General features: G+C 48.8%; 1 protein-coding gene across 1 annotated transcript in view; it reads right to left on the minus strand.

The window, feature by feature from the left end:
- Nucleotides 1-3778: 3778 nt before the first annotated feature.
- The window catches only part of KDM4A (lysine demethylase 4A), a 1237605-nt gene continuing 1223034 nt past the window's right edge, over nucleotides 3779-18349 (minus strand). Inside the window, exon 23 of the mRNA XM_069642410.1 lies at nucleotides 3779-5644. Coding sequence (XP_069498511.1) covers nucleotides 5504-5644 — 141 coding nt within the window. The 3' untranslated portion in view covers nucleotides 3779-5503. The remainder of the gene's footprint in view (nucleotides 5645-18349) is intronic.

The following is an 18349-nucleotide window of genomic DNA, read 5'->3' on the forward strand; positions in this document are numbered from 1 at the left end:
GAACTAATTGAAACGAATAACCTTCATGGCCTACGACAATCAGGCTTTTGACCTAGACACGGCACTGAAACAGCATGGATAGATTTAAAAACTCAGATGGACGACATAAAAGATAAAAGTAATTTAGCCCTCCTTCTGCTACTAGACATAGCCGCCTTTGATTTAGTCAATCATAAAGTCCTGTGCAATCACCTATCGTCAACAGCCCATTTCTCAGCCAAAGCTACCACCTCGATACAATCCTTCCTGGACAACAGAACCATGAGGGTTTTCGCACCAACTGCATCAGCCGAACCTGCACCGGTCTCTTGTTGAGTACCTCAGGGCTCATGCGTTTCTCCAATGCTTTACAATATCTTCACGAAGACCCTCTTCGATGGCCTAGACCATTTGGGTGTCACCTACACTGACACCCAAATCCTCATCCCTATCACTGGCAACTACGACACTGACTCGAAACTACTCAACAATATTTACCTAATCATTCGAGCCTGGATGGCCACACACAGCCTCTGTCTTACTGATGATAAGACTGAGTTACTTCCCATTGGATCCCATACTAAACTAAATAGACTTGATATAGATGGCAACATCATAAATGTCTCCAAGGATGTGAAAACACTTAGAATTTACCTCGACTCCTCACTGACCTTGACAAGACAAGTCAATGCCACAGCTTCGGCCACAGCAGATACCTGCAAACTAATTAATGCTTGCAGACCCTTCCTGTCCACAGCAAGTTGCACCTCCGCTTATACTATCCAAATTAGATTACTGCAATGCTTTGTACCTAGGAACTAATCAGCGAAACCTAAAACAACTGCGAAATACTCCAAAATAATGGACTTAATACCGCGTTGAACATCCCAAGAACTCGCCATATATCGGTGGCAAGATGCGAACATTGGCTGTCAGTCAAAGACAGAATCGCATTCAAAACCTTAGCACTTACTCACAAATGTCTCTCTGATTCAGCGCCTAAATACTTGGCCCACAAATTCTCAAGAAACCTTTCTGAACAACCTATGAAGTCCATACACGTACACTGCCTCAAGGTTCCCAGATTTAGGCTACAGAAAACAAGGGGCAGTAGCTTCCCTGTTCTAGCGGTGAAACTATGGAAAGCCCTGCCTTTAGCCTTAAGAGCAGAACCTTCATACTTTGGTTTCAGTACAAATGTTAAATCATGGCTCCCCACACAGGAGGCACTATAATGTCTTGATCCTCCTGTTAACTTGTACATGTCTGTATTTGTCTGCGATGCACTTGTAACTAATCCTATGCACTGTCTCACCAATCTGTATTGTAACTCAATGTGTAACATCAAGTAATGCGCCCAGATACCTACGGGTTAGGGGCACTCTATAAATGAATAAATTAATAAAGTGGCACAGGGCTTAAAAATGGGTTTCCTTTTGTCCTTCATTCCCAGAAGGAACTTCATCACCTTGAAGTATGTACTTGAGTGTGCAGAAAAAGTTATTTTCTTTGAAAACGTATTCGAAGAGTTGTAACCTAGAATTCCAAATATGAAAAAACAAGGACTCCCTCAGCGGAAAACGCAGTTAGAATCTGAGGGAAAGAGGAAGGTCTAATCTAGAGCTCCTCGATGTCCAATGGTAGGGAACAAAAACGACCATAACAAGGGTGTTAGGCTACAAAATGTAGGTTCTTCTCGCCTAGTGCAAAGGGAATCAAAAAGTAACCGAGGATTCCCAGCCTGACGATGGGGAATATTTACAGCATGTGAATCTATGAAAGATCCAATGCTGGAGAAAGAAGGGGCCATGGCGGGTTTTGGGAGGAGTCATCTGGTTTTTCCACAGTTAGAATTCTAGGTTAGATCTCATCAAATACGTTTTCTAAAAAAATTACCTTTTCTCCACAATCAAGTACATTCTTCAAGGTTTAGATGTTTCTTCTGGGGATGGAGGGCAAAAGGAAACCCCTTTTTAAGCCCTGTGCCACTTATGGCCTCAAAAATGTGAAGGAAGTAGATAAGCATATACTGCCTCTATACTCACCACTCAGTTGAGAGCTGCACTATCTGTCGAGGTCTTAGCTCCAAGACTCTCAAAGATAGAACTAGAAGGCCCACTCGCCCAGAAGAATGAAAGAGGCCGCAGAGAGTGGCAGTGATGATGGGTAGAGCCACACTCACACAGGGGGACGCCCAGAAGACCAGCAGAGCGATGTCATGTGATGGACCGGAACACACTGTAGAAAGAAGAGGGGCCAGGTCCCCATCTATCATCAGGGGAGATGCCGCCAGCCAGCCCTTAGTGTTCCAGGTCCACCAGAGACAGCCATTGTAGGTACAGTGGAAGGGGTGACTGACTGCAGCAGTCACTCCATTGTGACATAATGCTTATATAGTGTTTTATGTGTGTTATATGTTGTATGTGAATATATACATGCATGTGTAGTTATATGTATATATTTATTAAAATGTTAAGTAGTATGTTAAGTAGGGAACAGTAGAATGGGGATTATATTGATGGGAAAGGTTATGTAGGTTTAAAGATTAAGAAGGGGTAGGACGATAATCATATGTAATGATTTTAATAAGGAAAAAGAGGGTAGAATGAGGTAACCTGGAGCATGGTAGCAGCAAGCGGGATAGGGTGGCGGCCTGCCTGAGGCCACCTACAAAGATGGGATTGCTCACAGAGGCCATCCTCCGGCCTCAAACTCCATGTGGGTGGTACCTGAGTTGGGTAAGGGGTCTGTTGCCCCAGAAACACCTCAAAGGGTGCTGACGTAGTAGGTACTCATTTAGACGTAGCTCACGCCATGGGGTTAAAGTATAAAAGTGGTTTTATAAATAAAGAGGGGTCTCCATTGGGATCTCTATAACATTCACTCTGCTGTCTGTGTCCATTAGTGATCAAAGAGTGAACACCTCCTGTTATCAGCAATTTTACTTTGAGGTGCAGCGCCTCTCCCTATCCTGGGGATGGTGGTTCAGAATAGTGCACACTTCCTCCTTGGTCAACGCTAGTTAAGAGCGTGGCTTTGCTCAACTGGGGTTGTGAATAACATTGCTATCCCTAGGTTGACTTTTCTAAGTTCTACCCCAGGTAGAAAAATGAAAAAGAAACTCAATAGTATCCCCTTCTTCATCTAAAATACCTTCCATCTTTGACATAAAGTGCCTCATTGGGTGCGGGACATACACTTTAGGAGTACCAGAATCTCTGGCACTAGGGCCAGTGAGGGTGGCGCTGGTTGTCCGATCTCCAAAGGCAGAGACGATCAGTGCAGCAATGGACCGTCGGCCCCAGAGGAACTGGTCCATCGGTGGGCGGTCATAGGTTCCGGCAGGTTCCCTGCTGGCCAGTCCAAGCACGTCAACCTGTCTGCGCGATGTCGTTGGTGCAGAGACTGAAGTTGTCAATGCTGGGGCCTTAGTGAAGATGTCCAGCAACTTCAGATGAAATGCCTCCCGATTCCTGTGGCATAGAGTATCCTGTTGCAAACATGTCCTCTTGTCGGATTTACCACAAGACCCACAGGGAAGGGTACGGTTCCAGAGGTGATGACAAACTAATTGTATTACAAGGTAACTCTGCACTATAGAGAACAGCCTTAGTAATCTTGAGTCATGTTACCCAGAGAATCTACTGTTTCCCTGTCAGTCAGGTTCTCACACTTGCTTCACTCACCTACATTTTCAGCTTAAAATGATCATCATAAATACATTAAGACATTACACAAAATGTTGCACTACTATAAATGACTGATATGTGATTCGAAATAAGAAAAACAAGACACAATGTACGCTTAGAACTAAAATGTAGGGAATTTATTAGGCTAAGCTTCTGATTGACAGGCATGCCTAGCACATGACTGTCGTCACCATTTTGAACTCTTGGCGTCCTCTTCAGTTTTGTGCTAAAGGGATACATCGGTACATGATGCCCTGTGGATAATCCCACAGGCTTTGCCATGTTCACAAGGAAGACAGTGTCCCCGTCCAGATAACACTCAATCCGTCAATGTACTACTCGCTTCACTGCTTGGGGCAAGTGCTGACAGCTGGATAGGCAAAATCTGTAGAGGACTGATCCAACGCATCCAGCTTTTATAGTCATGAAATTGATGTGATTGTAGTGTTATCTTGTCACAAGATGGTGACAAGGCCATCACCTAAGAAACACATCCCAACACTGCCAGTCCACGGCACAGCACTGCCCCCAGAGTGTACAAATAGCTGGGATTCCCAGAGAGCCTATCGAAATGTAAATAGACAGCTTTTCTCAAAGGTACAGAGCCAATAACAATGGAAGGGGCATAAACAGGGACGTTTTGGAATCGGGTCGGAGAGGAAGCTTCCAAATAGAAACCAAGTCCACATCAATTCGTTACAGACTGTCTTTGGCTATGATTAAAGGAATTTTGTATCAGGGATACTGAATTGTGAAGAGAGAACATAATAAATAAATAGCAATGGGTGAATCGGTGGCTGGATGTTTCATACAGGCAAATCTTCCACTAGGTATTAACCAACCCCAAAATTCATCATACACTAGTAGTAATCCCTAAAAAACAACCTTGTTTCTCAAACAGCGCTCCATGCAGCCACTCGTCAGGAACGTGGCATTACCAGACTGTCCTCGTTCTCCCTGCATGAGGCACCACCACCATCTTTCAAATAAACAACAAGTGTACAGATGGACATCGCCAATCACAAAGGGCACCACACATTGCTGGTTAAAGCAGTGAATTATTGTGTGACGCCAGCTCCTAATAACTAATATTGGTTACCCCCACAAAGAAATCATAAAAATAAATAAAGAAATGCATAACAGCAGTGCCTGGCAGCAGAAACATTCAATGTTTGCCAAGAAAGGGATGCCACCTATTTCATTTTCAGATGAATGTGCTCACTTGGCAAGTAACCCTTTAGTTCATGCTAAACAGCCAGAGAACCCATTACAATCTGCAAAGGAAGAAAACAGAGAAAAAAAATAAGATGCGCACAGAAACACACACAGCATCAAATAAAAAAAAAAAAGGTTCAGCAGGACGGCCCTAATAATACTGCTTGTTCTTCATAGAGACGATGGTGAGAACACGTACACATAATCAGTAAGAGGCACATGCTTCATGGGGCCACCAGCCACATAACCAATGTTTCAGCTGCTGTATTTTCCAGAAACCCCAACATTGTTCCATGGAAGAATGGGCAGCACAAAGTGATGGAGAATGAGACTGCTGTGTAGGAGGGCAGAGATCCAAGGTTCTCCCAATGAGTTGAAGGGAATCATAAAATGTGTGCATGGAGCTGAAGATAGGGAGGCGCAGGCACTGTCCTTATTTGATCGCCTTCCCCAACTGAGGAAGTATCCAGGAGGGAACAAACAACCCCATACTTTGAAATCGCCAAAGTACAGACATGAGTTTGAAGTGTTCTCAAATATCAGGCCAGGTTTGCCAGCAGTGTTCAAAGTTAATTGCCCATTTCAGTCTCCAGAACAGACTGGGCTAGAAAGGGGACACGTTACTCCATGATAGCTCGGTACAGTGCTGGCTCAATGTAGTCCTCTCGGTATCGTGAGTTTATCACTCTTTGCCTCTTCACTTCCTGCTTGACTTCTGGGTCCTCAAAGATCTCTGTGAAGCGGGTATCCGACGCGACAGACTGGCAAGAAAAAATAAAACACAGCATCAAATAACCAGTTCCAAAAAAGCCTGCAGTCACATTATAATTCAACTACAATAATACATACACAAGAAAAATACAAATTCTAAGTCACAGCAAATGTTAATTCCATGCTCTTAGGCTGAACGCACCACAATGGAAACGCCCAGTAATGTGCACTCCATCACATCATTCACTAGTCTTTAAAATCTAACCTCTTGAAGTCTTCTGTTATCCCTGAAGGGAGTAAACAGTATTACACTCCAGCACTTGCGCCACACTACTCAGGTTTACAAGGTACATCAAGCGTCTCATGCAACACAATCTCACAGCAGGATAAGAATAACATTTCGCACATTACATCACCTATTTACGTAAGCGAAACCATTCATCCATTGTTCTTCTAGAATACCTCCTAGTACGGATATATCGAAAATACTATTCAAAATCCTTTAAGAACTAGAGAAACAATATCACTTGATGGGCACACTGTGCCGTCATGCCAGCTGTGCAACTGCCCTGCTTTACTTTCTAAACAAAATCTTAACAATGAAGACGCAAATGTGTTTGACGGCTTTAATTACAGATCCACATGCTGTTATGCCATCAGATTCGTAAGTGGAAACTCTGTTATGCACTCACTCACTCTTCATCTATCAAAGATTTGCATAAAGTCAGTCCACAGGGCCAAATCATCCACGCTTCTTGAAGGAAGCCTGCTCAATTGTGGTCCACTAATTATGCACTATTATCAATGGATCATTTCACTCTGGCATCGGCACCATTTGCATAAAGGAAACAGTGATTAGTCGTCGGATCAAAACATCTAGTCCAAGGGACTGAACCCTTTGACTCTCTAGATGTTTTGGACTACAACTTCCATAGGCTATGCTAGTACAGTCAATGATGAGGGAACAGGAATATTTGGAGAGCCGCAGGTTGTAGATCCCTGGCTACTGAATCCAGAGGATCCTGCTAATTTTCACCCTATCTCCCAAGTTCCATTGCCGAGCAAGTTGATACGGGCAATAGTCACCTTGCAACTTCAGGGGTTCATAGAATGCTCTGGTATACTTGGTGAACAGGCAGGAATCAGACCAAGACATAATATGGTGTCTGTTATTGCTGCAGTGGTTGACCAGCATGACTTTGTGGATGGGGAAAGAGTCTAAACCCTGATTTTCTTAGACCTTTCAGCCACTTTCAATAATGTAGACTAACCCACCCAACTAGGGTGTATGTAATGACTGGCTGCTTAAGACCAGAACCTAACCATGATTTGCTCTTTTGGGGGGCACATAAACTGTTGCTTTGCCTCTTGATGAATCCACATCCTCCTCCATTACATGTGTCTTTCCGCATGACCCATCTCGGAGTCTGATGTAATTTAATCTGAACATTAATTCTTTGGCAGAACCAATTCACTCCCATTTAACTTACTTTCTACTCTGACGAATCCCAGGGTATTGTCACTGCATCCATGGGGGAGCACCTTCCCATGGGGCCAGGGAGGTGAGGCTGCAACCCGATAGTCCCCCTGGGGGTGGTACTCTGTGGATGGATCTCATGGGGAGGGAAAGCCCTCATGGGACTAGTAACAATGGCTCTGTGAAAACGTGGTATTCACCCACCCCTTTGGTGTCTCCACTCTCCTTATCACCCACTCTGGCCCTTCTGGTCCCCCATAACTATGTTATAGTAAGGTCTTATAGACAATACTGGGACGAGGAAGTCTATATGGGATACATTACTCACCGTAATCATATTTCTGATGCTTGTATCTGCTTAGATTCACATGCTATGCATAGGCAGATATCTAGTGGAAGCTGCAGAGTATTACAGTTGTTGTTTTCGAAATTTGAAAGGGGACGTCGACAGGGCGTGCAAATACGTTGGAGGACCCAATCCCCTCAAAGAACAAGTTACTTTCTTACCTCGTAACGTTCTTTCGATGGGATGGTCCGACGCCGTATTCCATATCTATGACAGGTAATCACCACAGCTGTGCTGCTTAGGAAACTTTTTCGGCGTCTGCGTCCTGCGTCGATGACGTAGATGCGCCGTCGTCGAGGACCTCCTCCGACGTCATCCAATGTGATAAGTAGGACGCACGACGCCCGTAGCCTCAGTTGTAGTTTTTTCCCCCAGAACGTGTGACATTAGTCTACTGCCAGTCAGACACAAAGCCTTGCAGAACGTAAGCTGCAATCGTAAAAGAAATTCTGCAGCGGGGAAGGTAGGGAGGGAGCGATATGGAATACGTCGTCGAACCATCCCATCGAAAGAACGTTACGAGGTAAGAAAGTAACTTGTTCTTCGAGGGGATTGGTGTAACGCTCACCTGGTTCCCTCGGAGGCGCGGGTCTTGGCTGGGCGGTGAAACCGTCTTCAATGTTAGGCGTAGGGTTCGTTTGGCTCCCTGGTTTGGCCCCCTTCTCGCCGAAAGCTTGACTTGGAGGGTGAGATGTCTACAAGTGGAAAAATCAGGGGATTAGTAGCTGGAAGGTTGGATGAAGTCTCTACCCCCACACTCTCTCCTCCCGTGGTACTCGGTTGCTAACTGTGCTCACCTTAAATAGGTGAATGCCGGGCTCTCCATCCTGCGTCTTGTGCAGGGGCTCTGGGTCCAGTTACTTCACTGGATTTGGGATCAGCCTCTTGATTGCAGAGGGTAAGTAGAGAGCGATGCCGCCGTTAATTGCACGAGCGTATTTTGCATTTATCAAAGTCCTTAATGTCTCTTTTAACGTCCCTTTTCTGCAGGGTTCACTGAGAAGAAATGATGGCGAAAGAATGCCAAAGTTCGTGGAGGCACGTAAGTAGAATGAATGCCACAGTATTTTAATGCGCACCTTAATGTCTTTTCCTTTCAGATGGAGAATGATGAAGGCGCCGGAGATGATGCCCAGGTTTGTGCCGAAGAGTGAACAAGATGATGGAGCATATGAAGGCACGTAAGTAGAAAGTCTGTTCTAGGCCTTTAAACGCACCTTAATGTCTCTCTTTTGCCTTGCAGGTGGCGGAGTGTGGTGCGAGCTGACTTTGGAGCGTACGTCGCACAGGTAAGCCGTTCAGAAACAGAACGTTACTAACCAATGTTCTTTTGTCTTTGCAGGGCTCGATGGCGGAGAAAGAATGCGGCAAATACCTTAAACACTCCGGTGGATCGGGTAAGTTGAAGCGCTGACCTTGACTTTGCTAATCTGTGTTTTTGTTGTTTTGCAGATGCTGCTGAAGACTGAAGATTGGATTCTCATCAGGTAAATCCGGAGATTTCGCGTTCACAGGAGCCGGAATGGAAGATTCCCTGGAGCTGACACGGTGAGCGTCCTGCTGCTGATGGAGAATAACGCGAAGCACGTTGCACCAATCGGGTGTGGTTTAAATAGTGCACAGGAGTGCTTAGGCGTCTTCTTCCACCGCCTCGCCCAGGTAAGAAAAAGAGTTCCAGTTTCTAGAAGAGTTCCAGTCCTAGGGAGTGGTGCCAGCCCCACCCAGAGGAAAAGTAGTTCCTGCCAGAAGAGGATGAAGACATCTTGTCGGTAAGGAAGCAGCATGGTCTGCTGCAGGTAGGTCCACCCAAGCACTTCTGTATTTGCTATGAGCCCGGCGCTTCTTGTGCCGGGACCAGTCCCCACAATGAGCCTGGCACCACCGGTGCCAGGACAAGGCCCAAAAGGTCCCTAAAGGGACTTGCTGGCGTCTGCAATGAAGGTTGTGAGCCTGCTTCCAAGGGCGTTGGGCTGCTCCTGACTCCTTGGAAGCAGTGGTCATGACAATTGGGTCCTCCGACGTATTCCATATCTATGACAGACTCCCAAAGCAGTACCAGAGCAAGGAGGAGGGAAAGAATTTAGAATCAAAATTTAGAATTGCCAATCAAATAGCAGAGCAAAGGACCGCCTTGCCAAAGGCCAGATCCTGTCCTCGGATGGAATCGAGGGAATAGTGACGTACAAATGTATGTACTGAAGCCCAGGTGGCTGCATCACAGATGTTGCGAATAGGAACACCCCTCTGCAGGGCAGTAGATGCAGCCATACCCCTGGTAGAATGGCCCGCAAGCCAGCCGGTGGCTCCTTACCCGCCAAACGGTAACACTCTGAGATGGCCAAAATAATCCATTGAGACAAAGTCTGTTTCGTCACAGCTTGTCCCAAACGCTTTCCAGCGTAACCAATAAAGATTTGATCATCCACTCTGACCAGGGACACGCGTGAAACATAAAAGCTTAAGTCTCTCCTAGGGTCAAGCCTATGGAGCCTCTCCTCTTCCTTACCAGGATGTGGAGGAGGATAGAACGCCGGCAGAACAACCTTCTGGCTCAAATGAAATTCCGAAACCACCTTCGGAAGAAAAGAAGGACGAACTCGAAGGACAACCTTGTCCTTGTGAAATACAGTGAAGGGTGGCTTAACTGAAAGTGCCTGTAACTCACTCACTCAGCGAGCGGAAGTAACCGCAACTAAAAACAGTTTTCAGAGTTAACAGCCTCAAAGGGCAAGAATGTAAAGGCTCAAACGGAGCACCCATAAGAAACTTAAGAACAAGGTTCAAATCCCAACCGGGCACCAGGAAAGGTGACGGAGGGAACACATTAGTGAGCCCTTTCAGAAACTGTGAAATTAAAGGGATTCTAAAGTAGGAACACTCTTCAGACGAGCGCTTAAAGATGGACAGCGCCGCCAGGTAACCTTTAATGGTACCCACTTGCAAGCCCCTGTGGGCCAAAGAAAGTAAAAAGGACAGAACCATGGGGATGTCACATGCAAAAGGATCCACATTCTGAACTCTGCACCAGTCGCTGAACATACGCCAACGGCAACGGTACAGAGACTTTGTTGCTGGCCTTCGGGCCGAGAGCAACATCTCCCTCACGTCTTCAGGGAGGTCCCAATCCTTATACCTCAACCTTTCAGAAGCCAAGAGTGAAGGTTGAGGGATCTGACCTCTGGATGGAGAACCTGACCCCCACTCCAGTGAGAGCAGATCGTCTCGGTAGGGAAGACGACGTGGAGGACAGATGGACAAGTCGAGAAGGTCCGGGTACCACGTCCTCCGAGCCCACGCCGGAGCAATGAGGATCATCCGGGAACCGAACTTCCGTAACCTCCGCAGCATTTGCGGGATGACGGGGACTGGAGGAAACACGTACAGCAGTGGGAATGACCACTCCACCACGAACGCGGCTCCTAAGGCTCCTTTTGGAGGAAATTCCCGCAAGCAGAACCTCTCGCACTTCCGGTTGACACTGGAGGCGAAGAGATCCACTTGAGGGGTCCCCCAAAGGGGGAAGATCTCCAGGAGAATCTCCTGAGCCAACTCCCACTCGTGAGAGATCGTGCTCTGCCTGCTCAGAGCGTCCGCCGCCACGTTTTCGTCTCCGGCCAGATGAACTGCCAAGATCGAAACTTCCTGCTGGATGGCCCAGAACTCGAGCTGCATCGCCTCCCTGCACAGAGGAAGTGACCCTGTCCCCCCCTTTTTGTTGAGGTAGTGCATGGCCACTGTGTTGTCCGTCAGGATCAGGACATTCTTTCCTCGCACAGTCGGCCGAAAAGCCTTCAGGGCTAGCCTGACGGCCCTCAGCTCCAACAGATTGATATGGAGTCTGGACTCCGACGGAGACCAATGACCGCTGACTGTCAGCTCGTTGGCATGAGCTCCCCATCCCGTGAGGGATGCATCCGTCACAATTGTCACCTCCGGCCAGGGAAGCCAAAGCGGAGCCCCCTTCATCATGTTGCCTTCGACGGCCCACCACAAAAGGTCCTGGGCGACCGAGGGCGGCACCTGAATCGGGTCCGACATCCTGCCGGAGGACTGCGACCATTGCATCTTGAGTGCCCACTGCAAAGATCTCATCCGCAGGCGAGCCTCTGGCACCAGAAGAATGCAGGATGCCATGAGGCCGAGCAACCTCAAGAACTCGAACGCTGGTAGCGTCTGGGCATGCTGAAACTTGTACACCATCTGCTGAATGTGAAGAGCCCTCACCTGGGGAGGAAAACACTGCCCCAGGGAAGTGTCGAGCACTGCTCCGAATTACTGGAGCCGCTGTGTTGGCGTCAAATGGGACTTCTTTAAATTGAGGGAGAAGCTCAGCCTGTGAAGGGAGTGGCAGGTGACGGACAGATGATCCAGGACTTGCTCGGGAGCGCTCCCCCTGATCAACCAATCGTCCAGGTAGGGGTAGACGTGAATCCCCCCTTGCCTGAGATGCGCTGCCACCACCACCATGAGCTTGGTGAAAACCCTCGGGGCGGAGGTCAATCCGAATGGCAGGACCCGAAACTGAAAGTGCGAATCGCCAACCACAAACCTCAGGTACTTCTTGTGCTTGGGATGGATCGGCACATGGAAGTAAGCATCCTTGAGGTCGAGAGACACCAACCAGTCCTGAAGCTGAAGGGCCTGGAGGACTTGAGAGAGAGTAACCATCTTGAACTTGTCCTTCCTGAGGAGTTTTTTCAAACCGCGCAAGTATATGATGGGTCTCAATCCCCCGTCTTTCTTCGAAATCAAAAAATAAGGGGAATACCATCCCTTATTCCTCTCCGCTACAGGCACCAGTTCTATGGCGCCTTTCTCCAGCGGGGCTTGAATTTCCTGCGCAAGGAGAGGATCCGGACTCTTCAAAGAGAGGTTCCCTAGTTGATTGTCGTGAGGCCTCTGCCGAAAGGGAAGACAGTAGCCGTGGGTTTATGATCTCCAGAACCCACACATCTGAAGTAATGGCACGCCACTCTACAAGATGCTGTGCCAGCCTTCCCCCAACCGGCGAACCATGCGACCTGGCCTCATGACTGAGTCGTAGCGGCTGCGGCGTTGCCTGAGGGCAAAGAGGCAACTGCCCGAGCGGCCTTGGCACCACGGGTACCCTGTCGTCCACCTCTGGTACCCCTGCGTTGTCCTCTCTGACTGCCAGCTCCTCTCGCTTTACTGAAGGACGAGTAATAGCGAAAGGAACCACCCTCCATTGCTGTCCCCTAGGACGAAAAGGCGGAGGTTGGCGAACTGCAGCGCCCAACGACTTCGCTGCAGCTTTGGAGGTCTGCAACCTCTCAAGGCTCTCGTCAGCCTTGCTGCCAAAAAGGTGTTCACCGTCAAAGGGCATGTTGAGGAGCCGGGACTGCACATCAGGAGCAAACCCCGACTTCCGCAACCACGCAAATCTGCGTATCACGGTGCTCGCCGCCATAGACCTGCTGATGCATTCAGCCATGTCCAAACCCGACTCACACATGGCATCCTTACCATCCTGGACCATAGCAAGGAAACCATCCCGTTCGTCCCCTTCGGGAATATGTTCAGCCGCTAACGCAACACAGTTCCACAGAGTGTGCGGAAACTAGACAAGGCACATATGGAGTTGGCCGCCTGAAGCGCCATACCCCCAGAAGAAAACACTTTCTTCGCCCAGCCGTCAAAATGTTTGTCGTCCCTATCAGGAGGGATGGTAGGGTACGGCGCCTGCTTTACCGGGGCCGTGGCCGCCTGCACCACCAAACTCTCCGGAGTGGGGTGCATGGTCAAGTAGCAGGGGTCGCTACTGGCTGGACGGTATTTTCGCCACAAGGACCTGCCTACCGCCGGGAGACTCTCCGGAGCAGTCCAAGCCGCCGCCGCCACCCTTCTCTGTAGAGCCATATGAAACGGCCGTACCGGGTCAGTTTGGGGACCAACATCAAGGATGTCCGTGAGATCATCCTGCACAAACTCCCCTGGGGAGCAGACCATCCCAAGTACTCGTAGACCCTAGCCATAAGGCGCCGGTACGAGGAATCGGCATGAGAGCCAGTCTCAGGCCTACAAAACTCCACCTCCGGAGAGGTGTCCAGTCCACTGGCATCATGCAGTGACTGCCTCAAATCGTCAAATTGACTATGGCCCGAGACCATCTCATCTGGAACCTGACCATCAGAATCCTCATCCACCTCCGAAATATATTCCAGGTGGTGAAAAGAAGGCACCCGAGAGTGCTTGCTCTTAACCAGAGCCTTTCTAGGGGGTTCCCCCGTGCCACGGGGTACCTTCGACACCCTGGCCTCGAAAGGCGTCGAGTGAATCGGTGCCGGCGTCGAGAGAACAGGCATCAGCGCCGAGAGGATCGGCGTTGACGTCGAGTTAATTGCCGTCGACGTCAGATGCAGCGCCGCCAGCATCGACGGCGTCGACACAGTCCTCGAAGCCAGAGCTCCGAGCGTGTCCTTCGACTACCTGAGCGTCGACAGCTTCGCGACTTCCTCAGAGCCGGAGCCTCGAGAAAGCCCGTCGACGCCCTCGACACCTCAGGCGTCGATGTCTTCCTCGAAGACATCACAGGTGCACAAGGTCTCGAACGCGTCGAAGACCGGGACCTGGAACGGGTACGTCGAGAACGAGTCCCCTTGTCCGAACGGGACCTCTCCCGTGACTCGTGCCGACCACTCTTGCGAGCGGTGTCTCTCGACCTCTCACGGCCGACCCCACTCGGGGGCGCGGACAGCTTAGTACCCTGCGACTCGAGAATCGCCAGCATTTTCTTCCCGAAGGAAGCCCATACCTTCGACTTCGCACGACTGGTGGGGTAAGCGACGTGCCGGGCAGAGTCCTCAGAAGAGGACCTGGAAGACGACCGCTGTCGGCGCTTCCGAGAATGCCTCGAAGAGGCCGAGGAGTGGCGAGACCGACTCCTAGAAGGAGACCCACGAGACTTCCGACGACGACGCGGAGAGTCACCTCTCGAATCATCCGTCGAAAGCCCCGCAGACTTCGACTTCCGGGGCTTGGACACCCGACCTACCGACAACTTCTTCTTACGTTCCCGTAAGGCTTTGGACGTGAGCGACTGGCAGTCGATAGTCATCCGTGTCGTGGGCCTACCCGAGGCACCAGAGGCAGGCATCGTGCGAGTCCGTCACCGACATCTTGGACCCACACTCCCCGCAGTTCTTGAAGCCCGGACGCGAGGTCGAAGACGAAGTAGAAGACATCTTCTTACGAAGGATTTTCGCACAAAAACGAACAGGTTCGAAGAACCGAGAAGAACAGAACTCCAAAGAGTCGAGGCGTAACCGAGATTCATGAAGCAACACGTTCGCGGAAAAAACAGAACTGAGGCTAGGGGCGTTGTGCGTCCTACTTATCACATCGGATGACGTCGGACGTCGGAGGAGGTCCTCGACGACGGTGCATCGACGTCATCGACGCAGGACGAAGAAAATGTTTCCGAAGCAGCACAGCTGTGGTGATTACCTGTCATAGATATGGAATACGTCGGAGGAACCAATCCCCTCGAAAAATGATTACGGTGAGTAATTTATCTTCTGAGGCTTGTGGAATCTGCTTAGATCCCATGCTATGCATAGATTAGCGAGCAGTGTTATGAGAAGGTGGTGGGTCGTGAGAAGGAGCAGCGGCAAATAGATGTTTTAGAACCGCTTGTCTCACCTGTGTATCTGTCTTGGAATGTGTAGTGCTGAGTGAAGGTATGTACTGTGCTCCAAGTAGCTGCCTTGGAAATGCTGTCTAGGGGGACATTTCCAATAAAGGCTAAAGTAGCCCCAGGGCTCTGGGTGTAAAAGGCAGTGTCTTGCCTAATAACAAATAGAATAATTGTATATATTTGACTATCCATCTGGAGATAGCGTTTTTTGAAATGCGTTCTCCTTCTCTGCCTGTAGCTATGGAGACAAATTGTAGAGAACCGCCCTCCTCACATCTAGTGTGTGGAGTTTAACCTCAGCTGAGCTAGTTGGCTTCTGGAAGAAGGCTGGAAGCTCAATGGATTGGTTTACATGGCATTTGGAAATTAATTTAAGTGAAAGCCTAGGATGAGTTTGTAAAACCAATTTGTCTTTATGGATAATAAAGAAGGGGTCCTGCACTGACAATGCTTGGAGTTCGCCGACTCTTCTTATGGAAGTAATAGCCACTAAGAAGGCAGTAGGTAATGTGTTTAAGACTAGCTTGGTGCAGAGGCTCAAAGGGGGGTCCCATGAGCTTCGCTAGTACTACATTCGGATTGCAGCCAGGTGGGAGATTAGAAATTGGAGGGTGGAGTCTCTTTACTCCCTCCAAAAATGCTTTAATTACTGGCACTTTCCACTACATGACTTTACTTTAAGAGGTGGTTTAAGCTGATTAAGCTGCTAGGAGGACCTTTATAAAGTTAAAGACTAACCCTGAATCCAACAAGTGGAGCATATAATTTATAATGTGTGATGGGGTACATTCTATGGGTCTTATTTGTTTTGACTGGCACCAAATGACAAATATTCTCCACTTTTAAAAATAGCAGTGTCTAGTGTTTGGTTTCCGTGCCTCCTTGAGGATATCCATACACCGCTGTGGAAGATTAAGGTGTCCCAACTCTATGACCTCAGGAGCCATGCTGCCAAGTTCATGGAGTGTGGTTGTGGGTGTACCGTTGTCCCCCTGTGTTGGGTTAACCGGTTGACCTGGTACGGGGGCTTGATGGGGTCGCACATCCCCAGTTTGCGCAGATGTGGGTACCACGGTTGTCTCACCCACATTGGAGCAACTAGGAGGAGCGTCATCCGTTCTCTGTGCATTTCTTTCACTATTCTGCCGATCAATGGCGTTGGGGGGGGGGGGCACAGGGGGGGGAAGCATAAGCAAATTTCCCCGATCAGCTCATCCATAGGGCGTTCCCCTTGGAGTCTGGTTGGGGGAACCTGGATGCGAAGTCTGGGCTTGTTTTCTCTTGTAGCGAACAAGTCTAGAGTAGGGTAACCCCATTGAGAGAAGATGTGGTCTACAACATGTGGGAGTAGTTGCCACTCGTGTTCTCCTGGCAGTGGATCTCTGCTGAGTCTGCTAGAGTGTTGAGTACCCTTGGAACATGCTGGGAGGACAGGGACATCCCTCGTCTGAGTGCCCACCTCCATATTTTCTGAGCGAACCTGGACAGATTTGGAGTGTGTGCCCCCCTGTTGGTTGATATAAAACATGGCAGGGGTGCTGTCTGTTAGGACTTGGACTGACTGGTTTGTCAGATGTCTTTCAAAAGCTTGTAGAGCCCTAAAGACTGCTAATAGTTCCAGTAGGTTGATATGGTTCTGTGCTGTGACTTGTGTCCACAGACCGTGTGCTGTGTGGAGAAGGTAATGGACCCCCCCCCATTCGGAAAGTGACGCGTCAGTTGCAACGATCGCTAGCGCTTCCGGTTCGTGTAACGGTTTCCCCTTCATTATATTTTCTCTTGACCACCAGTGTAGGTTTTGGATTAGAGTAAGCGAAATGACCCCTAGATCGTCCCACTGACCACTTGCCTGAGACCATTGTTTCGCCAACCACTCCTGCATTGGTCGCATGCACAGCCGGGCATGTGGGACCAGATAAATGCACAATGCCATGATGCCTAGCAAGCGCATCGCTTTGTGTACGCTTATCTGGAGACAGGCTTGATATTGGGATATTTGCCAAAGCATATTTGGTGACCCCCCACCATGGATGGGAAGGCTAAGCCTGTCCTTGTATCTAGAACAGCTCCTAGGAACTGTTTTGATGTATCTGGTACCAGACTTGACTTTTCCTCGTTTATCGAGAAACCCAATTGGAAAAGAAGGTTTATGGTTTTTTGCGTGTTTACTCTGCAAAGCTGGTGTTTCTCCCGTGATCAGCCAGTCGTCCAGATAGGGGTACACTGGAATCGCCTCCCTGCGTAGGTGCGCTGCCACCACCGCCAGTACCTTGGTGAATACCCTTGTAGCTGAGGCTATACCGAAGGGTAGCACCTTGAATTGGTAGTGCTGGTCTGCTACTTTGAAACACAAGAACCTTCTGTGCGCTAGGAACATTGAAATATGAAAATAAACATGTTTCATGTTCAATGTTGCCAGGTAATCCCCCCCGTTTTAACAGTGGAATTACCTCTTGTAGCGTTGTCATACAGAATTTTTGTGGCTTGACATATTTGTTTGCAGGGCGCAAGTCTAATATTGGGCGCATGGTTAGATCTTTTTTTGGAACAAGGAAGTACGTTGAATAGAAACCCTTGTTTACCTCGTAGATCGGCACAACCTCGATGGTGTCTTTGAGGAGTAGTGCTGCGATTTCTTCCATCAAGATGAGCTGTTCTTCTCTTGATGACCTTTTCTGCCGCGGGGAAGTTTTGATGGAATCCCCAGGAGTTCGATGAAATAACCTCTCGCTACCATAGATTAACACCCACTTGTCCGTGGTTATTCCCTCCCATGCGTGGGTGAAGTTTGCAATCTGTCCCCCGACTGGGGAGGCATGGGAGGGGACCTGTAGCGGGGCGTCATTGTTTGGAGGGGGTTCCCCCACCCCTGGAGGGAGGGGCTTCTGCCCCTACCACAGCCTCTGCTTTGGCCTTTACCATAACCTTGGGTTGCTTGTTGGTTGTTATTCCACATAGAGCTCTGGTTCTGACTATACCCAGAGCCTCTGAGAATTCTGACTTTGAAAACGGTGAAAATTGTTACCCCCTCTTTGTCCCGTCTGTTTATTAGTAAGCTGGCCAAGGGATTTGAGCGTCTTGTAGTCTTCCTTGGCTGACTTCAGCGCATCTTCTACTGCTTTGCCAAATAAAACATTGGGTTCTATAGGCATATTGAGCAGGGTAGCCTGTGTTTCTAACTTAAAACCAGACTGACGAAGCCAGGCATGGCGGTTTAGGATGGTGCCTTCCGCATTAATGCATCCAGCGTTATCTGCAGCAACTAAGTTGTTTTTAAA

This window comes from Ambystoma mexicanum, chromosome 1q (genome assembly GCF_040938575.1).
Source record: "Ambystoma mexicanum isolate Mex_15411 chromosome 1q, UKY_AmexF1_1, whole genome shotgun sequence".
NCBI classification, from domain to species: domain Eukaryota; kingdom Metazoa; phylum Chordata; class Amphibia; order Caudata; family Ambystomatidae; genus Ambystoma; species Ambystoma mexicanum.